The sequence below is a fragment of the Monodon monoceros genome, unplaced genomic scaffold (genome assembly GCF_005190385.1).
Source record: "Monodon monoceros isolate NGI ecotype Baffin Bay Population unplaced genomic scaffold, NGI_Narwhal_1 Super_Scaffold_12, whole genome shotgun sequence".
Lineage (NCBI taxonomy): Eukaryota > Metazoa > Chordata > Mammalia > Artiodactyla > Monodontidae > Monodon > Monodon monoceros.
The window spans coordinates 162,905,576-162,928,750 of record NW_021703768.1 but is presented as its reverse complement, the minus strand read 5'-3'; the positions used below and the strand labels follow the sequence as shown (position 1 = coordinate 162,928,750).

The window sequence follows — 23,175 nt, the reverse complement described above, 5'->3', positions numbered from 1 at the left end:
CTAGGCTTTCTGGTGCCAGAGGATGTGGCCCTAGCCACTGTGCAAAACGGTATACTTTAGAATGCATTTGCTGTCGATGAAATACAGATCCAGTCCTGCTTGGGAAGATTATGATGTAATGGTTGTTTCCAAGTACCTGCTCTCATAAACAATGTTGAGATGAATATCTTCACAAATATTCCAAATAAAAGATGGAGGATGTCGGATGGCTCAGGAGAAGTTTTGTTTTGTTTTTTTTCGGCTGTGCCACACGGCTTGGAGGATCTTAGTTCTCCAACCAGGGGTCAAACCCAGGCCCCATCAGTGGAAGCGCCAAGTCCTAACCACTGGACCGCCAGGGACAGAAGATCCTTGATAGGCCGATGACAGCTCAAAGGGCATAGGCATTTTGCCGACTGTGGGGAGGGGAGGACACAGGGAGGGAGAGACATACCATAGCCTAGGACCAAAATCACCATGACAATCATCACCCAGACCATAATGCCAGCCAAGAAGCGGAGCAGGACGATGAACAGGAGGCTCAATACCATGGCGATGACCAGGCCTCTGGGGGATAAAATGGGTGCATGAGCGGACCCCACCCGCTCACCAGTCTCAGACAGGGCAGCCCAATGAGGGCTACCTTCCCTCTCAACTTACATGATAATCCAGTACCAGGAGACTGTATAATCTTCGAATATCCGCATGGCCAGCTGCCGGGCCTCCAGGACTCCATTGGCCTTCCTGGGGGAAGGCAGACAGGCTTTAGGTCGGACCCCGCTCCCTGATTGGGCCAGCCCCAGGGGATACCCTGTCCCACCCAGGAAAATGTGATGTCAGCATGGTGGGTCACAGTCCTCACTTGGCGCCTTCCACCAGCTCTGTGATGTTTTTCCGAAAGCCATGCCCATCCTCATAGGTTGTCTCGTTGCCCACCATGAGGACCCCCTTGTGGCTGTGGATGTCTGGGAAGCACCGCTGGGCCACTGCACAGAGCAGGGGATAGGACCAGTCAGGCTGAGCCCCTGAAACCTCCCCATGCCCCTCCCAAGCTCATGGGACCCCAGACTCACGGGGTTTGCTGGGGGTGAGGACGGCGGGGCAGTCGCCATCTCGGAGGACCTCAGCCACACCCTGCCAAGAGACAGGGAGGGGGTCAATCCTGTGGGCCAGCACTCTCGACCTGCCCCTGCCTGGGCAGTTACCTGCTTACCTTGTTGTTCTGGAAGCCAGGCACACAGAACTGCTTGTAGTACTCAAAGTCCTGGGATCTGTGAGCGTTCAGGTAGGTGAGGTAACGGTCAGGACATTTCTCCACGCAGATCTTGGGGGGGCAGGAGGCAGGGTTTGAGTGGGATCTGGACAGACACCTGATCGCCTCTCAAGACAGAGGTCCCGCCCCCTTCCCCCTATTCACCAGGGAGAGAGAAAGGGCTGGGAGAGAAGCTGCCACTACAGAGGGAAAAAGGACCTGATGGTGGAAGTGGGGGAAAGGAAAGAGGTGGGGAGGGGACAAGTTACCTGGGGGGTGGGACACTGGAATTCCAGCAGGACCAGGGGGCTGGCACAGTTCACAATGTTGAAATAAAACAGGAAGGGTTTGTTCCTGGGGTTGGGGAAGGGAGATGGAAACTGTCAAGACTTCTCAATCAGCCTATATAGACTATCTTAACGAAAACAACAACAACAGTAATAACCACAGCAGCAGCAACTCCATGCCAGGTGCTCTTCTAAGCACTGGACATGTGCTGGCTCATCTAACCGTCACAACAGCCCCATGAGAGTGGGACTGTCATGATCCCCATTTCAGAGATAAGGAAAATGAGACCCAGAGAGGTTGAGACACTTGCCGTAGGTCACACAGCCAGGGAATGGCACAGCTTGGATTGAACTTGCTCTTTTACCTCACCTATTCATCACCTGCGGACATCAGATCTGGGACTGTCTCCTCTCTGTCTCTCCCCTAAAATGTGGGCCACCAGAGGACAAGACTTTGAATGTCTCATTTAGTGCTGTGTCCCCAAGGCCTAGAACAGAGGCTGGGGATGGCGGGAGTTTTATAAATACTTGTTGACTGGACTAGTGGATGGATGGAGGCGAGGAAAGCCTAGAACCTTCTCCCCAGTGCTCATGAAGCTCTCCCGCACACTCCTCACCAGACCCAGCAGGCCCCAAGGAGCCAGACTCACTCATTTTTCGTGCCCTTCTGCCCGCAGAACTCTCCTCGGCTATCAGTGGGGTAGATCACTTTTCGAGGGTCCCCGTGAGTCCAAGCTGTGGAGGGATCCAGAGATGCCGAGGGGCTGCCACTCCTTAGCACCAGCCCCACTTCTGCCCCAGAGGCGGTGGCTTGCCCTTCCACCCTGGAACCCCAGTCCCATCCCCTCCTTTGCTCACCTATGATGCCTACAGCCACATAGCCCACAATGGCCAGGAGGAGGAACACACAGCAAATGACGTCTGTGCAGCCTCTGGGGAGCAAGAGACCGTGTCAGGGTGGGAGTACTGGTGCCCTGGATATCATGGACCCATCCTGCCTTGTACACATATATAGGTATGTGTTATTTGGACACATGTTCCTGAGCGGTACCAATGCTGTGCCAAAGGGCACGTGCATTTTAAATATTAATACCTTTCATTGCAGCACTATTTACAAAAGCCAAGATATGGAAGCAACCTAAGTGCCATCCATAGATCAATGGGTAAAGATGGGGTGTGTATGCATACAATAGAATATTACTCAGCCCCCCATAAAGGATGAAATCTTGCCATTTGCGGCAGCAGGGAATAGATCTGGAGGATATTCTGCTACGTGAAATAAGTCAGACAGAGAAACAAATAACGTACGCTTTCACTTATATGTGGAATCTAAAAAAATGAAACAAATGAACCAACAAACAGAAACAGACTCATAGATGCAGAGAACAAACTGGCAGTTGTCAGACTAGAGGTGGGGGGGGGATGGACGAAACAGGTAGAGGGGATTAAGAGGTACAAACTTCCAACTACAAAATAAATAAGTCATAGGGATGTAATATACACATAGGGGATACAGTCAGTAATACTGTAACAACTTTGGGGACTTCCCTTGTGGTGCAGTGGATAAGACTCCATGCTCCCAATACAGGGGCCCCGGGTTCGATCCCTGGTCAGGAAACTAGATCTCACATGCATGCCACAACTAAGAGTTTGCATGCCACAACTAAGGAACCCTGGAGCCACAACTAAGGAGCCCACATGCTGCAACTAAGGAGCCGACGAGCTGCAACTAAGGAGCCCACCTGCCATAACTAAGACCTAGCACAACCAAATAAATAAATAAATATTTTAAAAAAATATATTGTAACAACTTTGTATGGTGATGGGTGGTAACTGGTCTGATTGCAGTGATCATTTCATGATGTATAAAAATACCAAATTACTATGTTGCACACCTGAAACTAATATAACATTGTATATTAATTATAACTCAATAAAAAAAACTAAAAAATAAATTTTAATACCTCATGCTACACTGTCCTCAAAGCAGGTTGCAGCAATGTTCAGCTCTCTTTTGATTAAGTGCCCATTTCCCTACATCCTTACCAGCATAGCATATTAATGTTTTTTTTTCATATTAATGTTTTTTAAAAGTGAAGCTATTTTGTGGTGATCAGTTTGTAATTTATAGAAATACTGAATCACTATGCTGTGCACCAGGAACTAACATAGTGATGTAGGTCAATTATACTTCAAAAACTAACTGGGAAGAGATATGGGAATATATGTATAACTGATTCACTTTGTTATAAAGCAGAAACTAACACACCATTGTAAAGCAATTATACTCCAATAAAGATGTAAAAAAAATAAATAACTAACTCATAGAAAAAGATATCAGATTTGTGGCTACCAGAGGTGGCAGTTGGGGAGTGGAAGGGGGCATTGGATGAAGGTATTCAAAAGGTACAAACTTCCAATTATAAGGTAAATAAGTGATGTAATGTACACACGGTAAATATAATGTTGTATGATATACGTGAAAGTTGTTAAGAGAGGAAATTTTAAGAGTTCTCATCACAAGGAAAAGTTATTTTTTTCTTCTTTTCTTTCATATCTATATGAGATCATGGATGTTCACTAAACTTTTTGTGGTAATCATTTCATGATATATGTAAATCAAATCATTAGGCTGGGGCTTCCCTGGTGGCGCAGTGGTTGAGAATCTGCCTGCCAATGCAGGGACACAGGTTCAAGCCCCGGTCTGGGAAGATCCCACATGCTGCTGAGCAAGTAAGCCCATGCGCCACGACTACTGAGCCTGTGCTCTAGAGCCCGCGAGCCACAACTACTGAGCCCACATGCCACAACTACTGAAGCCTGTGCGCCTAGAGCCCGTGCTCCACAAGAGAAGCCCTCGCAATGAGAAGCCCGCGTGCCACAACGAAGAGTAGCCCCCACTCCGCAACCAAGAGTAGCCCCCGCTCGAGGGAACTAGAGAAAGTCCGCGCACAGCAACACAGACCCAACGCAGCCAAAAATTTTTTAAATTAAAAAATCATTATGCTGTACACCTTAAACTTATTCAGTACTGTATATCAATTATATCTCAATAAAACTGGAAGAAAAAACGAAAACAAAAACCCATAAGTTTCACCAACCATGTTAGCACTTACTAAAAAGAAAAAATTAAACTATTATCATAAGATTAAATATGAACATGATAAAATTTAAACCACACAGGAATGTACATAACCAAGAACTGTCTCCCACATAACCCTCCTCTCCAGGAGTAACCTGTGTTAATGATTTCTAGTGAGTTCTTTATTCACTGGTACAAATGTTTTCCAAAAAAACTTTTTTTGGTTAACTCAAGTATGATTATGATACACCCACTATTTGTGTCTTGTTTTTTTCACTAATATATTGAGAGGGATCCAAGTGACTATTTATAAAGGCTCTTGTACATTTTAACAGCTGTGTAATAAAATAACCTAAGGATGCACTGTAATGTATCTAACTAGTTCCAAGAGATGCAACTCAGATTGTTGGTTTTTGCCATTTTCAAAAAGGCAGCATTATCATACAATTTTGCCCATCTATGCACGGTGTACTGGGAGAATTTTTTTCATAGAATTTTAATCTCTGGAACAAACAACGGTACATCAAAAAAAAAGAAAAAGTCGTATTTCCAAATTCCCTTCAAAAAAGACTGTATCAATTAGTTTCAGAGCAGAATATGTGTCAATCTTTTTTTTTTAAATTGAGGTAACATTGATTTATAACATTATGTAAGTTTCATGTGTACAACATTATATTTCTACTTCTGTATACCCTAGTGTGTCAATCTTTTTAGCCTCTGCCAATCTGTGATGGGGAAATTCTGTTTGGTTACTGTTTTAAATTACATTCCTTTACTTTCCAGTGAGTTTGAGCATTTCTCCATAACTCCACTGTTTACAGTATTTCTTGTTCTATAAATGATCTGTTCCAGTCTTTTGCCTGAATTTTAAAAATTCATTTGTAAAGACTTTGTATATTAAGGAAATTCCTTTATCGTTCTTTTATCATTCTTTTAAGTTCTTTTATCGTTAAGTTGCAAATATTTATCACCAGGTTGTTGGAGTACAAATGTGGAGGTGTGTAAAGAAACAGGGGTGGAGGCAGTGTTAGTAGAGACCCCTCCCCTCTCAGGAACCCAGACGGCTTACCTGTTGTAAATGGGTCCTTTGAAGGTGGGGTCATACTTCTGTGGTGTTCCTGAAATTCAGCAAGATTGAGCTGAGTGATCCAAGATGAGGGTGGCAGGCCACCCTTCCCCAGATGTTCCTAGGGGTGTCTTGGCCACGGAGAAGTAAGATTCAGAGATCCTGAGGATTTTCTGTGAACAGCCCGATTTATCACCTGACGACCACTCACTGGGAGGGGGCTGGAAAAAAGGCTACCAGCGAGCCCGGTGGAGAGGGGAGAGTCCAAGGTGGGATCTGGAGATGGTTCTCACAGGAGTCCTGGGGAGGCTGCGAGGACAGACCCTTCGGATGAGGGAGTTTGGAGGGACCTCTGGGCGGGCGTTGGGGTGAAGGGTGCTGCCAGGTGACGATGGGGGGTTGGGGGGGTACAGGCAGAGATCTGCAATTCCGCTCCTCCCTCATCCCCCCATCCCGGGTCCTCCCGCTGCCCCCTCCCCCTCCAAGTTGCCAGGCCCGGGCGCGGGAGCGGGGCACTGCCTACCGTGCTTCCCGTAGTAATGCTGCCGCTCGCCCCCCATCCCTGCGGGCGCCCTGCCCCGACGACCCACTGACGGCTCGCGCTCCCTCTCTGCCCTCGGGTCCAGACGCGCAGGAGTCCCGAGGGAGGGACCGAGGGACCGACGGACGGCGGCCCCTCCCAGCAGAGCCAGGCGGGGCGGCCCAAACCGGTCAGACCGGCCCTAGCAGAGCTGCTGCCTCGGACGGACTGGACCACGGAACGGAGGGAGGGAGGAGAGGACGGGGCGGGGCGGCAGCTGCTCCAGTCACTCACCCGCAGCCCGATTTAGCCCTCTCCGCACCCCCCCCCACGCCGCCCAGCCCCCACCCGGGGAACTCTGTGGCTTCACTCTGTGGCTTCACCCTGCGGCCTGGGCTAGCCCCCTGCCCCCAACCAGGCGACACCGCCCTAGAACATCTCTCAACCCTGGAAAGCGTCTAATTACTGTCCCATTCTCCAGGTATGGAAACGGAGGCATAGGGAGGTCAGTGTCTAGCCAGGCACAGCAAAACGGGCAGCTGGCTTAACCCGAACAACCAATGACAGAGTATTTGGGCTGAAAACTCTCCAACCCGTGGATGCATTTTTTTAAAAAGTAAATGCCAACAGTTAAATATTGGGACAGTCCATATAAAAATCCACATCCCTGTCTCTGGAAAACTGCCAAATTAGGACTGACAGCCCCCAGTGCCACATCCCTTTCTGGCATTGCCCCCAGCTGGTCCCTTTGTGGCCCCCAAGGCTACACACCTCAGCTCACCACCCTTGCACACTTTCACTGTAGATAATCCTGAAGCCACTGTTTTGAAGAACACGTATTTATTGAGCGCCTATTGGGTACAGTGGCATGTGAGAGACCCAGTCTTGTGGGTCTGCTCTTGTGGAGCTGATATCCTACCAGGTGGCCCTGGATTTGAATGTTCCTGCCCCATCTGAGCCTGAGGATACTCAGGCCAGGGCCTTACCTTCTCTGAGCCTCGGCTTCCTCAACTGTGAAATGGGTCTAAAGCATAAAACCAAAACCAGCCAAAGACCAGGCATGGGATACCAAGAAGTATACAGTTGGCATGGATGCAGTATATTGTCAGTGTAGAAATACTCAGTTGATATGGATGTATACAGTAGGTATGGGGGTACTGCCAGCATGGGGTATATGGCCCACATGGAGGTATACAATTCGGGGTGTTTAATCAGTGTGGGGTGTACAGTAGGGGTAGCGGTATACAGCTGGTGTGAGGGTACACAGCATAGCATTCCCAGTCAGCTGGCTACACCCCCTACACCAACCATCCACCCCTGCGCCAGCTGTATACTCTCTTGATCACGTGCCTGTTCAAACTGCTATCTCCCAACAGCCCTTGGGGCCAGTTGTATACTTCATAGTACAACCAGCTCTACAGGTGACATGGCATGATACAGTCGGTGTCAGGGTGTAGTCAGCAGGAAGAGATATCCAGTGTGAAGCATACAGCCAGCATGGGGTTATAAGAGAACAGTTGGTGCTCAAGACTCGTACCTGCTGCCTCAGAGTCAGGCACCCCCTGATGGGACTCTGGTCACCAACTCAGCTTGTGCCTAGAGAAATGTCACACCACCCCCACAGTGGCGTCTAGCTGTGGAGGCCCCACCTACCCCCTGGCCCACAGGCTTCAGCAAACAGGCGAGGCCCAAGGCTCCAAGCCATGCCCTTGGGTGACCAGGCCTCCCAAAGTAGCCCTGTAGTTGTCACAGTCCCTGCCAGCCCAAAGGCTGGCTGGTCCCACCCCGCCCAGTGCAAGCAGTGCCCAGGCCACAGCCTCTCTCTTCCCAGATACGCTAGGTCCCCTGGGAACACTCTTGCAAACTCCGGCCTTCAGCCACCAGCTCCGCCCTGATGATGCTCAAATATGGGTCCCTGGGGAGGGCCTCACTCCTGAGCAGCTCGACCCTGTGACACCTGCCCCCCAGCACCCTACATGGGGGTCTCATGGGCACCTCCCACTCAGCATGACCCCATTGTCCCCCCAAGCTGCTCTGTCCTCCTGAGTGCTCAGGCTGGAAACCTGGGACACGTCTCTCTTTGCTTCACATCAGCTTTGCCTTCAGAATCTATTCAGGATCCAACCACTCTCACCCCATTTGGCTCCCACCCTTGTCACACAGCTGTCGTCTCCTGCCTGGACAGTGCAGGTGCCTCCACCCTGGTGTCTCAGCTCCCACACTTGTCCCCCACTGTCCACTCCCCCACAGGGACCAGAGGAGCCTGTGGACACCTGAGTCAGGGCACTCCCTCCTCTGCCCCGAACACTCTATGGCTCCCATAAGCCCAAATCCTCACCATTCCCACAAGGCCCTGCCTGCTCTACCCTGTCCCCTCCTCCCTGCCTTCACGCCTCCCACTCTCCCCTTTCCTTGCTCTGTTCCAGCCTCACTGGCACCCTGGTTATACTGTAGGTTATACTGGTTACACTGTATACTGTTTTTTAAACTTTTTCACATTTATTAAAGGTTTTGACCATGAGGGCTTCATAAAATGTCAAGAAATTCTATTTGCCATCTAACCATCTACTTCTAAATAGGGGACAAACACTAGTATAGTGACTGTTTTAACGTGGAAAACTTTTTAAATTTTTTGAGAAAAGAATGATGCATATATATATTTATTTCAACCCCCAAAATATTCCAGCAAAAAAATCGGGGGAGTTTGGGCTGGGTCTCCTTCAATGGGCATCTGTTGCCCAGGAGGATGGTGGACTTGCCCTCACCCAGGCCACCACCGGCCCATGTCCCCCCTGATTAGACTATAAACTCACCAGACACAGTCTCACCTCAGGACCTTTGCTCTGGCTGTTCCCTCTCCCCGGAAAGCTCTTCCCTGAGACAGCCACTTGGCTCCACCTCCTGCAAGCTCAAACATCACCTCCTCAGAGAGGCTTTCTCTGACCATCCTGTCTAAAACAGCACCCTTGAGGGGAAGAGGTTAAGAATCCTCCTGCCAATGAAGGGACACGGGCTCGAGCCCTGGTCTGGGAAGATCCCACATGCTGTGGAGCAACTAAGCCCGTGCGCTACAACTACTGAGCCTGTGCTCTAGAGCCCATGTGCCACATCTACTGAGCCCGCGAGCTACAACTACTGAGCCCGCAAGCCTGGAGCCCGTGCTCGGCAACGAGAGAAGCCACCACAATAAGAAGCCTGCGCACCACAACAAAGAGTAGCCCCCGCTCGCCGCAACTAGAGAAAGCCTGCGCACAGCAGCGAAGACCCAGTGCAGGCAAAAATAAAAATAAATAAAATAAATAATTTTAAAAAATAAAATAAAACAGCACCCTTTCCCCCTTCTCTCCTGTTACCCTATTTTATTTTGTTTCTGACTCATTTACACATTGACTATTGTCTGCCCCCATGTCTGTTTGCTGCACAAGGGCAGGGATTTATGTCTGTTTTGTTCATAACTTTGCCCCCAGCGCCCAGCATAGCATCTGGCACAAGACAGGCACTCAGTCAGAGTTTGTTAAATGAATAACCATGATATATAATCCATGTATAATACAGCTAAAACTGAAAATAAAAATGCAGCTTTGAGTTTTCCAGGTGCACGTATTTAAAAAATTAATTTTCGAATTTTATACATATAAGAATTGAATACATGATAAATGTGGAATTTCCAGTTGGCAGGGAAAGGATAAATCAGTCAGTAGCCTTCACTGTTCATTTGGAAGAAGATAAAGTTAACTCCACTCCCACCACATAGCAAAACAAATTCCACGTGGATTAATCATGCAAATATATAAAACTCAAAACTATGACAAGTAGGATGGGAAAACACAAGAGCATATTTCTACCATCTGATAGCAGGTGAGACAGATAAGGTGGGTGGGGGAAGAGAGAAAGGAGTGCCGGAAGTTTCTTACGTCGGCCAAACTGGCAGTGGGAACCATCAGATAAGAACAGCTGGGGCTGGGACTTCCCTGGCAGTCCAGCGGTTAAGAACCAAGGAATATCTTTCAGACACCGGCGCCGAGCTCTTTACAATACAGGTGATCCTATCAACAACCCATTTTAGGGAATTGCCTGGCGGTCCAGTGGTTAGGACTCAGCGCTTTCACTGCCGAGGGTCCAGGTTCAATCCCTGGTCGGGGATCTAAGATCCCACAAGCCGCACGGTGCAGCCAAAACACATCAATTTTACAGCGGAGGAAACCGAGGCTCACGGAGAGGAAGTGGCTCCCCCAGTCACCAAGCAACAAGTGGTCAGTCCCTACTCCAGTTTTGATGAATTAGTGGGAGCCACTGAGGGTGTCTGAACAGGAGCATGATGAGGCCGGGCTGGGGAGGGGAAGACACATGGGGAAGTTTCAGACAGCTCTCAGGGAAATTGGTGGCCGTGGATGGGACAGATGGGCTATGGCCTTCCTGTGTGAACTTGAGTTATCCCTCTTTGAGATGGAACTAAAGAAGCAGAGAGGCACCTGGTGTAGCCTTGGCTCAGGGCATTGCCTTGTGGGTGGCTCAGGAAATATAAGAGGGAACAATGGTACTGTCATCTGATGGGTTCCATTAACTCATTTTAACATTAGCCAAGTGGGGACGGAGGGAGGGGCAAGGCAAATACTAATGGTTTGATAATTGAGCCTGAGGATGGAAACTTGCTGAATCTTTGCAAAAATGCTGCAAAATAATAACAGTGGAATGCCCCAGTGCCTCCATATTTCTGACCCGTTTACTGTGTGCCAGGCACTTTTCTAAAACGTTACACGGTTTACCTCAGCTCACCCTTATAGCAACTTTGTGAGGTTGATCCCATCATTACCCCCATTTGACAGATGCAGAAACTGAGGCCCAGAGAGAAACACATGCTGGTGGCCACAAAGATGGTGAGCAACAGAGCTGGGCCACCCAGCTCCTGAGTTAGTGTTTTCTATGGCTGCTGTAAGTAATTAACACCAACTTGGTGGTTCAAAACACAAATTTATTATCTTATGGTTCTAGAGATCAGATGTCCAAAGTGAATCTCACTAGGCTAAAATCAGGGTGCTGGCCGGGCTGCGTTTCCTTGCCTATTCCAGCTTCTAGAAGCCTCCCTCATTCCTCGGCTCGTGGCCTCCTCCTCCATCCTCAAAGCCAGCATTCTCATTAAGCCCACATCCGCTTCCATTGCTACATCTTCTCCTGACTCCCCTGCCTCCCTCTTTTCTTCTTTGTGGCCACACCGCGTGGCATGCAGGATCTTAGTTCCCTGACCAAGGATCGAACACACGCCCCCTGCAGTGGAAGCGCAGAGACTTAACCACTGGACAGCCAGGGAAGTCCCCCTCTTTTCTTTATAAGGACCCTTGTCCTTGGGGCCACCTGGATAATCCAGAATAATCTCCCCACCTCATGATCCTAAATTTAGTCCCATCTGCAAAGTGCCTTATGCGTGTATGGTAACATATTCATAGGTTCCAGGAACTAGGACATGGACGTCTTTTGGGGGGACCATTATCCTGCCTACCACAGCGTCTTTTTTTTTTAAGATTTTTTTTTTCTTTTGACGTGGACCATTTTTAAAGTCTTTATTGAACTTGTTACAATATTGCTTCTGTTTTATGTTTTGGTTTTCTGGCTGCAAAGCATGTGGGATCTTAGCTCCCCGACCAGGGATCGAACCCACACCCCCTGCACTGGAAGGTGAAGTCTTAACCACTGGACAGCCAGGGAAGTCCCTACCACGGTGTCTTAACCATTTAGGCCAGGGGTTGACAAACCATCCGTCCCCTGTGGGGCAAATCCATCCACCATGCTTTCATATGGCTCAGCACTAGGAATGGTCTTTCCATTAAGTGGCTGAAAAACATCAAAGGAAGACTATTTTGTCATGTGAAACTCAAATGTCAGTGGCTATAAATCAAGCTTGCTTGGCACACAGCCAGCTCATTCGTTTTCATATTGTTTTTTTTTTTTAACAAATTTATTTTGTTTATTTTTGGCTGCATTGGGTCTTCATTGCTGTGCCCGGGCTTTCTCTAATTGTGGCAAGCAGGGGCTACTCTTCATTGCCGTGCACGTGCTTCTCATTGCGGTGGCTTCTCTTGTTGCAGAGCACGGGCTCTAAGCACGCGGGCTTCAGTAGCTGTGGCACGAGGGCTCAGTAATTGTGGCTCGCGGGCTCTAGAGAGCAGGCTCAATGGTTGTGGCGCACGGGTTTAGTTGCTCCGTGGTTTGTGGGATCTTCTCAGACCAGGGCTCGAACCCGTGTCCCCTGCATTGGCAGGCGGATTCTTAACCACTGCACCACCAGGGAAGTCCCCGTTTTCGTATTGTTGACGGCTGCTTGCTTTCATGTTGTCTGTGGTCTATGGCAGACTCGAGTAGCAGGCATAGATTGTATGTGAAAATATTGACTCTCTGGCCCTTTACAGAAGTTCGCTGCCCCCTGGTCTCTAAGCCATCAACCCACACGTGTTGAGCCCAAGTCTGTGCCAGCATGTTTCATGTGCTCTGCTTATAACAACCGGCAGTGGTAAAGGCATGTCATCCATTCCCGGTAATGTGGGTGGGGAAATTGACAAGCCCTTTCCCTCTCCAGGCTAACGTTTTCCTGTGTGGAGAATGGGACTCATCCTTGCATTTACTGGTAGCTGTTGCCAGGGCTTGGTGCTCAAAAAGCACTTAGCACAGGTCTGGGGTACAAGGCTTTAAGGAATGGTAACCAGGGGAATTCCCTGGTGGTCCAGTGGTTGGGACTCGCTTTCACTGCCGAGGGCTCGGGTTTGATCCCTGGTCAGGGAACTAAGATCCCGCAAGCCACGGCACAGCCAAAAGAAAACAAAAAAATAAGAAAAAAGAAATGCTAACCAGGAGCACGGTACCATTTGACAGAGGGGGCAAACTGAGGCCACGTGCTCAGACCACATAGCTGGTGAGGGATGGAGCTCTGAATCAAACCAAGGTCCCTCTGGCTCCAACCCAGGCCTTTTGTGGGCAGATACTGGCAGAGGCAGAGCTGAAGATGTGACAGTGGTGGGGGAGAAGGCATGGGAAAGTCGGACCGTTAGACCAGGATCGGGGAGGGGAGGCGGCCGTTGGGTCCCAGCCTTGCTGAGTACGAAGGCCGGCCCACCGGGTTCAGTGGGTGTAGGAGATAAGGAAACAGATACAAGCTACCCAGTCACAATGCTCGTGCCAGGACATCAAGTGCCACCCAGTCTGAGGCTTCTGGATACAGGCCAAGTCCCCAAAGCCTACAACAGCCAAAGGCCTCGCCCATGCAGCCAGGCCAGCTCACCACTGCCTTCCCAGAAATCTCTGCCTGGGTAATAGGCATCCCAGCTGCCCAGAAAAATCCCTTTGACAAAAGGTTGGGGTAGGAAAGCTAGAAGTGATTCTACTGGCCACCATGATAGGACCAAAGATAGAGCACCTGCTGTGTGCCGGGCACCAAAGCAGTTATTTCCTTCTAGGAATCCATTTTATCCTTTCAACGAGGCTCTGAGGACAGATGGCACAATGAAGAAATGGAGGCACAGAGATGCTTTGTGACTTGTCTGAAATCACACAGCTGGCAGGAGCTGAGATTTTGAACTCTGGTCCTGACACCATGCTCTTTTTTTTTTTTTTTTTTCCAAAAATTTTTTCAATTGTTTTTGGTCGCACTGCGAGGCTTGTGGGATCTTAGTTCCCTGACCAGGGATCGAACCCAGGCCCTCCCTTGGCAGTGAAAGCGCAGAGTCCTAACCACTGGACTGCCAGGGAATTCTCTCAATTTTTATTTTATATTGGAGTATAGTTGATTAACAATGTTGTGTTAGTTTCAGGTGTACAGCGGAATGATTCCATTATACATATACACCTATCTATTCTTTTTCAAATTCTTTTCCCATTTAGGTTATTACACAGTATTGAGCAGAGTTCCTTGTTGGTTATCTATACCATGCTCTTGAAATGTGTGCTCTGTGAATAACTCCGATTAACTAAGCATTTACTGTAGACCCAGCTCTGAGCTAAGTGCTATACCCACATGAGTTCACTGAACCCTTGAGGCAGCCCCGAGAGGGAGCTGATACTGTCATTAACCCCATTTTCTGGATGGAGAAATTGAGGCTCAGATATGCAAAAGGTACAGATATGAAAGGTTCAGGGATACTAAAGGTCTCTGCAAGTACAGAGCTAGAAGAACGGAGCTGGGACTGGAACGGAGCCAATCCTGGGTTCCAGGACCTGGCTGAGAGTCAGAACTCTGCTTAACTTTTTTGTAGATGTGTTCATTTATTTAGCACCTTGCTACAAGGCGATTCATGTCCCTTGACTAGCGCTATCACCTCTGGTCTGGTTTCCTGGCTTCTGCCATTGCACCCCAGAAAGGCCAGGGGGTACCTGTGAACCCCTGAGTCAGGCTAGGTCCCTCCTCTGCTCAGAACTCGATGACTCCCACCTCTCTCAGAACGGAAGCCCAGGGAATTCCCTGGCAGTCCAGTGGTCCAGTGGTTAGGACTTTGCGCTTTCACTGCCCAGGTTCAATCCCTGGTGGGGGAACAAAGATTCTGTAAGCCACGTGGCACGGCCAAAAAAAAAAAAGAACAGAAGCCCAAGTCCTCCCATGATCCACAAAGCCCTGTACACTCTGCCCATCCCCTCTCCGCCCCCGCCTCCTCCCATTCTACCCCCTTGATCTCTCCACTCCAGCCACACGCGCCTCTTGGCTGCTCCTCAAACACACCAGACACGCTCCAGCCCCAGGGCCTTTGCACATGCCTTGCCCACTGCCTGAAACATTCTATCCAGCTCCCTCTCTCACTCCTCTGGTCACCTCAGGATGACCTTCTCTGATCCTGTTTGAAATTTTAAACCCTGCTTCCAGGCCCTATAGATCACGCCTATCCCTCCCTGCTGCTAAACTTTTCTCCAGAGCACCTTCTCTGACATTGTGAGAATCTTCCCCATTCATCTTAGTATCTTGTCTGGGTTCCTTTCTACAATTTCAGCTTGACAAGTGCTGGATCTCCAGGGTCTAGGACAGAACCTGGCACATGGTACCTGCACAATAAATGTTTGCTGAAGGAAGTTATGAATGAACTTGCTTATGTTAAGTAAACTGTATGCTTATCAAGACTAAAACAAAAAAAAACTTCAGGCAGAACAAGCCTTTGGACTAAGAAAAATTCCTCTCCCTCTCACCCCTGGCCCAGAGCCCTCACTTCCTCTCCCTGGGGGCAGTTCCTCTCACTGGTTTCCCTTCTAGACACTGTCCACAGGGCACATACCTAAGCAGATTTCTAGATGTTTATCCCTCATCCCCCCTGTTTTGTTACCTGTTCCTCACTTTGCTATTTCACAAACTAACATAATTAGACATTGTTTTGCAACTGCAAGGCTCTTCATCTCACAAGGGAACATAGTAGCCCACCCTAGGAACAGTACCCTTTCTCATTAAACCAGCCTGAGGAGCTTTAAAAAGATACAGATGCCACACATACACACAGAAATAAATAGTCTAAGCTCTGGAAAGAGTCTTCTTGGCTGTCTTACCTCTGGGGTGAGGACAGCTAGCTGAGGGTATGTGAAGGGTTCTTTCACTTGGAAAGCTAAAATCTATGCGGTTGAGGGCTTATTTTTAATTTTCAGCCCTTACCCCCAGCCCAGCAGAGAGAATATATTACTTTTGTTATAAAAGAACTTCAAATCCTGTTTTAAAATAATCCTCCCTGGGAAATCCCTGGTTGTCCAGTGGTTAGGACTTGGCACTTTCACTGCCGTGGCCCAGGTTCAATCCCTGGTGGGGGAACTAAGATCCCGCAAGCTGCGTGGTGTGGTCAAAATAATAATAATAATTATAATTATTATTATTATTCTCCCATTGGGGATTGACTGGGAAGGGGCAGGAGGGAACTTTCTGGAGTGATGAGAAGGTTCTTACAACAGATCTACAAATTTTTTCTAAGGGCCAGGTATCAAAAATTTTAAGCTTTCTGGTTCAAATGTCATCTCTATCACATATTCTTCTAAGAACGCTTTAAAAATACAAGAGCCATTCTTAGTCCATTGGCTTTACAAAAACAGGCCACAGTGCAACAATGTAATAACAATACCTTATACTACTGAGCTATACCCTTAAAAATGGTTTAGATGGTAAATTTTATGTTATGTATTTTACCACAAAAATTTAAAAAAATATATTAATAACGATAGGCGCTCGGGCTTCCCTGGTGGCACAGTGGTTAAGAATCCGCCTGCCAATGCAGGAGATACGGGTTCGAGCCCTGGTCGGGTAAGATCCCACATGCCGCTGAGCAATGAAGCCCGTGCGCCACAACTACTGAGCCTGCACTCTAGAGCCTGCGAGCCACAACTACTGAACCTGCATGCCTAGAGCCCGTGCTCCGCAACAAGAAAAGCCACCGCAATGAGAAGCCCATGCACTGCAAGGAAGAGTAGCCCCCGCTCGCTACAACTAAAGAAAGCCCGAGTGCAGCAACGAAGACCAAACGCAGCCAAAAAGAGAAAAACAAATACCGTATGCAGCCAAAAATAAAATTAAAAAAATAAAAAAAAAATAATGATAGGCCCTCCTTGGGCATGAGGGGATTCAGGAAGCTGGTAATATTTTTTACCTGATCTAGATGCTGGTTACCTCATACATTTAGAATCTATACCCTTTTACGTATGAATTTTCTACTTCAATAAAAACTTTAGGGAGTTCTCTGGTGGCCTAGTGGTTAGGATTTGGTGCTGTCACTGCTATGGCCCAGATTTGATCCCTGGTCGGGGAACTGAGATCCTGCAAGCTACACGGCAGGGCCAAAATATATTAAATAAATAAAATGAAATTTCATCTTAAAAAAAATGTTTAAAATATTCCGCTTGATTGGTTCAATATAAGAGGGTCCACCCACAAATGCACAGCTTAATGCAACCATCAGCAAAGATTGAGGAGGGTTTCCAGGTGCTGATGTGAGAAAGGGATCATCTCTGACATATATTAAGAAAAAGGAAAAAAAAAGCAACATGATGTGAAACACCTTTTCATTCAACAAACATTTGTTGAGCACCTACTATGTGCTATGTGCCAGGCACTGTGGATACACCTTCAAACCAAACAGACATGCCTTCTTGCCTCATGAAGCTAGTACTCTAGGGATTTGCTGACATTTTTGTAAAAGGGGAAAAAAGCCACTAAATAAAGAATATGTATATAATTGCATGCAAAGGTCTAAGGCCTAGACTTTGGAAGAAAACACAAGATGTTGTAATACTGATGCATCCCAAGAATGAAGTGTGATGTTGGGAGAGGGAGCAAGAGGGAGAGTTTTCATGATAAAGCTTGTTATCTTTTGTTTTTTGAAGCATGTGAATGTATTATCTCTTCCCCTGCAAAAGTTACAATTAACAATACCCTCTTCCACAATATTTTTAACAATTCAGATGCCAGAGCCCTACTGCTGGCTGAGTTGAACTCTCTAGCGAATGAGCCATGGAATCTGCTTTTAAAACAAGCACCATGACTTTTTTCCCAGTCCCCGAACCCCATCAGAGTCTATTGTTTTAGGTTCTAGAATCTTTTTCCATACTGCTCATGCCAAGAGTGGGCTGGGAAGGATGGCAGTGCCCCTTGCTGACATCCGTCGGGGCCGGGAGCCATTTCCTGGCTTCCTCAGAGACGCTGCCTTCCTCTAGATATGGTGTCTGATAGGGAAGGAGCTTTCTGTCCTGCCCAGTCTTGTCCAAGTATGTGCCTCAACAGATAGGGCTGCTTCTCCAGCAGCTCATGGAAAAATCCATGTCCCCAGTATCACCAGTCCCAGAGCCCTCCTGAGCACATACAGCTTACCAGGCACTGTGCAAAACACTTCCCACCAGCCAGTACAGTCTGCCCAGCCCTACAGATGAGGATACAGAGTCTCAGAGAGGTCACCAACTCACACATGGCCACACAGCTTGTATGTATCAGAACCAACCAGGATTTGAGCCTATGTCTGTCTGATATCACCCACTAAATTCACAATGACTGATGGGAAGGCACTGGGGTACAGGGGAGGATTTGTGAGCCACTCTTTCCAAACCACACTGTTCCCAAAGGAAATCTTGTTATCTGATTTCACAGGGCAGAGCAAGGGCCCTAGGTTTTTGGTTCTAATGAGAATGGACTACTTACAAACTAAGCAAGACACCATCACCCCCCGCCCACTCTGAGGATTCAAGCCATGTGGCCCCTCTGGAGGAGGTGAGGGCCTGGCTGCAAGACCCAGCTGAAGTCTCCATCTCACACTCTCCAGCCTCACAGAGAGAAATAATTAAGCAACTGTGTGGTTTGTTTGCTGTTCCCTCTGCCACATTTTGCTTAAATCTTCCCATGGCTGGCTCAACCTCCAGCCCTTGGTCACCTAAAATAATCCCAGATGATCCTCCCCCCACCACACATACACACACACTCCTACCTAAAATTACGTATTTAGTCAAGAATTTTTCCACTCTGTTGACTGCTGTGTTCTCCGTGTCTAGACACTACCTGAAGGATGCTCAATACATATTTGTCGATGGAATGTGCTTCTAGTGCCCAGCACAAGGTCTGTTGGGCACATAGGTCCCCTGCCTCCTGTGTGTTCCTGGCAAGACCATGCATGGCTGGCTCCCTCTGGCCAAATTCAAGGCTGGGTGAATCATATCATTGTCCACTCTGCCCCCAGGCTTGCCTCAGGGAGACCAAAGATCCCTCAGGTGCTGCCCACAGGCAGGGAGGACCCCAGGCAGAGAATCCCAGATCAGAGACAGCCAGCCACACCGAAGGGACGCACAGCACGGGCAGCCACAGGGTCTGGGGCTTGGGCCAAAACCAAGAGCAAGGGGGTTCCCTCAGGAGGTCTGGGCTGGCAGCTTCAAGCAGAGAGGGGAGAGACTGTGCAGTTGCCAGGCCCTTGGCTGGGCTGGGCAGGGAGAACCCAGCCTCCCCTATCTGTCTCTCTTTGCAGCCTCTGAAGGCCACAGTCCCTGGGGGGAGGGAGGCACAGCTCTAACCAGCTCGTTTTTCTTGATTATTTTTGAGCGGTTTCCGGCCCCCTCCCCAAGGCCCTTCGGTCTCACAGTTTCCAGGAAGTTTCAGACACACAAGGAGGGGTGGCAGAGCGCCTTTAGCTCAAGGCAGTGCCACGTGGGCCGTGTGCCCACCTGAGCCCTGGGGACCCAAAATGGAGGAGAAAAGAGAAACTGAGGACCGCACACCCCTCCGTGGAACCCTGGGAAGGGAAGCTCTGCAGGGCGTGGGTGGGGAGGAAGCCTCATCTTTGCCCCATCCCATAGGCCCAGAGGCCGCCCTCAGAGGTTCGCGGGAGGGGGTCCCGTCGCTGGGACCCCTCGAAATGGGAGCGAGCGCCCCCGGCTCCTTGCACAGGGCGGGGAAAGTTTCTCAATTGTTTCCTGTTTCCTTCCTGTCCCTTCGCCGGTGGCGCCCTTGTTTCCGCCCTTCCCAGACGGCGGGCGAGACCCGATCGCCTCCCACCCCAGCACTGGGTCTGCCTAGTCTTGCCTCAGTTTCCCCATGTGGCCGAAAGCCCGGAACGGCTACTTCTAAGGGAGTGTGAGCAGGAGGAAGAAGTGGATAAAGGGAATTGGAAGAGGAGGATTTGGGGAGGTTGGGGCCCTGGTCCTTTTCCGAGCCCCGGTCGCCGTGCCTCCCCTCCCCCACCCTGCATCGAGCTGCCCAGATAACGGGACCTCCCCGGGCGGAGCATGCGCCGTGTGTCCCGGCCCATCAGCTGGAGGGGGAGCAGGGGCTCCCGAGAGGGGATGCAGGGCGACCTGGCGGGAGCAGGTGGGTGTGGGCTCGGCGCAGAGCAGGATGCAAGGCCGGGAAGCAGGAGGCCCCCAGCTGCAGCGCGGCTGTTTAAGATCTCGGATGTCTCCCCCCACCAAGGCCCCCGAACTCAGCAGAGGCGGCCGCGGGCCAGAGGCGGCTCCTACCGTAGGCTCCGTCCTTCCGCTCGTCCACCATGGCCGCGGCGGGCGGGGAGGGGAGTCTGAGCCAGCGCGACCCCAGCCCGGCAGGGCGAGAGGCTCCGCGGGCTGCAGCGCCCCGCCCCGGGTCCGGGCCCGCCCCTCGCACCTGGTCATCCCCTCGCGACCCCACCAATGGGAGTCCCGAGCGGGTGGGGGCGGGACCCATGGGCGGGGTCGAGCTCGGGAAGGGGTGGAGCCCCAACCTTTGTTTCCTATCTGGGTTCTCGAGAGACCCTCTAGGTTCGTTTAGTGGGCAAGGAGCAGTCGTCATTCATTCAGTCTATCCATCCACTCATTCGCTAGATAGATATTGAGTGTCGACTGTGTGCGAGTGAACAGACAAAAAGATGCTATTTTTCATTCATCAGATTGGCAAGAATTTTAGAGTTTGGTAACATCAAGCGGGGTGAGCTGATGCTGTGGGTCAGGATGTTCTCTGACAGAAAGATTAAATCCAAACCGTGTTCACCCTATACGATTCCTCTCTGCCACTGATCCTGGAGAAACCATATGCACGGCGAGTACGTGCCAAAAGGTGTTACCTGCAGTTTTGGGAGTTCTTGTAAAAAATGGTGGAGAACATGTATGTCCACCAATTGAGGGGTGCATACAACACAACACAACAAGAGAACACCATACAATGGATGAATAGAATGAAATCATTAGGGAAATGCAAATTAAAACTTGATAATAACACCACTACATACTCATTGGAATAGCTAAAACTCAAAATACTGAGGGTACCGAGTGTTAGTATCTGGACCAAATGGGGCTCTCCTACACTGCTGGTGGGAATGTAAAATGGTACAACTACTTGGAAAAAAGATCTGGTAGTTTCTTATAAACGGGCATCAACCATATGACCCAGACATTCTACTCCTATTTACCCAAGAAAAATAAAACCAAAACCACTAAAAAAAGAAAGAATAGAAAAGAAACCCGCAAAATGTGTATGCAAATGTTCATAGCAGCTCTGTAATAGCTTTATTCATAATGGCTCCTAGCTTGAAGCAACCCAAGTGTCCAGTGTCCATCAACGGGTGAATGGTTCGTCAAACTATGGTCCATCCATACCATGGAATACTCCTCGGCAAGAAGAAGGAATGAACTATTATTGGTAACTGCCACAGCATGGATGAATCTAAAAAAAAAAAAAAAAGACATTATGCCCAGTGAAAAAGGCCAGAGACTTTGATATGAAGTTCTAGAACAGGCATAGCTAATCAACCCATGGAACATGGAGCAGAGGTGGCCTTTGCTGTTGGTAGTGATTGGCAGGAAAGGCCATAGGGTGACTTCCTGCGGGGGCAGAAACAGAAACAGGGGATGTGGTTAAACAGATGGGTTCAGTTTGTCACAGTTACTTGACTTCTGCCCTTTCTTAATATGTGTTACATTTTAATAGTGGGAAATATCTCAATAGTTTAAGAAAGAAGGAGGTGGCCCTGCAGGTTAGTGCAAGAGTAAATGTTTAGGGAGATTAGTCAGCATCAGGTGAGGTATTAAGTGCTTTTCATTAAATCTTTATCACCTGTTTCCCATTGGGGAAAATGACACAGGGAGATTAAGCAATTTATTAAGTATTTTGTGTTACTCCTTGCAACCATTTTCCAGCTGCAGAAAGTGACACAGAGAGGGTGACTAATTTACCCACAAACACACAGTTAGTGAGCACTGAGCTGAACAAGAATTTGAACACGTGAAGGCTAACTTCACATTCCACATACATTCCACACCCCTCAGCCATAACCCTGCAGAGTAGCTCAGCTAGGCTTTCAGGTCCTATTGGTGAGTAATTATAGCAAGTTGTTTTTAGTCGGTTACCTTTGGTATGAGAAAGAGAAAGAAAGAGAGATACATCAAACAGACACACAGGCACACATCTGCACATAACAACAGAAAAAGATTTCAACTTTATAGGGGATGTCAGAAGGACCAGGTTGGGGGAGGGGAGGCAAAGGGGACTTTTTCCTAATCTATCATGTTCTATCGATCTTTCTCTCTGTCTCTTTAGTGGAAGAAAGTATTCATGCGTTTCTTGGGTAATGAAAACTCTATTTCAAAAAATAGATTCCAGGGGGCTTCCCTGGTGGCGCAGTGGTTGAGAGTCTGCCTGCCGATGCAGGGGACACGAGTTCGTGCCCTGGTCCGGGAAGATCCCACGTGCCGCGGAGCGGCTGGGCCCGTGAGCCATGGCCGCTGAGCCTGCGCATCCAGAGCCTGTGCTCCGCAACGGGAGAGGCCACAACAGTGAGAGGCCCGCGTACCGCAAAAACAAACAAAAACAGATTCTGGGGCTTACCTGGTGGCCCAGTGGTTAAGAATCTACCTGCCAATGCAGGGGGCACGAGTTCGAGCCCTGGTCCGGGAAGATCCCACATGCCGCGGAGCAACTAAGCCCGTGCGCCACAACTACTGAGCCTGCGCTCTAGAGCCCGCGAGCCACAACTGCTGAAGCCTGGGCGCCTAGAGCCCGTGCTCCGCAACAAGAGAAGCCACCGCAATGAGAAGCCCGCTCACCGCAACTAGAGAAAGCCCGCACACAGCAACAAAGACCCAACGCAGCCAAAAATAGATAAATAAAATTAAATTAAAAAAAGCAAAAAATAGATTCCGTGGAAATTCCCTGGCGGTCCAGCGGTGAGGACTCTGCCTTTGCACTGCAGGGGGTGAAGTTTCGATCCCTGGTTGGAGAACTAAGACCCCGCATGCCGCGGGGGATGGAGGGAGCGGGATGGGGAGTTATTGCTTACTGGGGACAGAGTTTCCGTTTCAAAAGAGAAAAAGAGTTCAGGAAATGGGTGGCAGTGTTGGTTGTGCAACAATGCGAATGTACTTAATGCTACTGGACTGGCACTTAAAATGGATAAAATGGCAGATTTTATGTGGTAAATATATATTAGCACAATAAAAGTTTTTAAAATAGCTTTTTAAAAATACGGTGCAACACAGTTGTGATGGGGGCACAGGAGACTTGGGAAAGCAAAGAGGAGGGATCTGACCAAGACAGGGGGTGGG

At 49.0% G+C, this 23,175-nt stretch overlaps 1 protein-coding gene across 4 annotated transcripts in view; it reads right to left on the bottom strand.

Annotated features, from left to right (window-relative positions):
• Nucleotides 1-20,237, bottom strand: part of SLC44A2 (solute carrier family 44 member 2) — a 28,397-nt gene extending 8,160 nt beyond the window's left edge. For 2 of the 4 annotated variants that reach the window (XM_029216377.1, XM_029216374.1), the window contains exons 1-10: nucleotides 20,122-20,237; nucleotides 5,670-5,718; nucleotides 2,377-2,450; nucleotides 2,169-2,253; nucleotides 1,501-1,585; nucleotides 1,193-1,303; nucleotides 1,053-1,113; nucleotides 842-965; nucleotides 640-723; nucleotides 434-546 (exon numbers count right to left, since the gene is read on the bottom strand). In XM_029216377.1, coding sequence (XP_029072210.1) covers nucleotides 434-546; nucleotides 640-723; nucleotides 842-965; nucleotides 1,053-1,113; nucleotides 1,193-1,303; nucleotides 1,501-1,585; nucleotides 2,169-2,253; nucleotides 2,377-2,450; nucleotides 5,670-5,718; nucleotides 20,122-20,152 — 817 coding nt within the window. In that variant the 5' untranslated portion in view covers nucleotides 20,153-20,237. Of the gene's footprint in view, nucleotides 1-433; nucleotides 547-639; nucleotides 724-841; nucleotides 966-1,052; nucleotides 1,114-1,192; nucleotides 1,304-1,500; nucleotides 1,586-2,168; nucleotides 2,254-2,376; nucleotides 2,451-5,669; nucleotides 5,719-6,189; nucleotides 6,399-20,121 lie in introns of those variants that run through there. The other 2 variants (XM_029216373.1, XM_029216376.1) reach the window with 2 other exon arrangements.
• Between the last annotated feature and the right edge of the window lie 2,938 nt (nucleotides 20,238-23,175).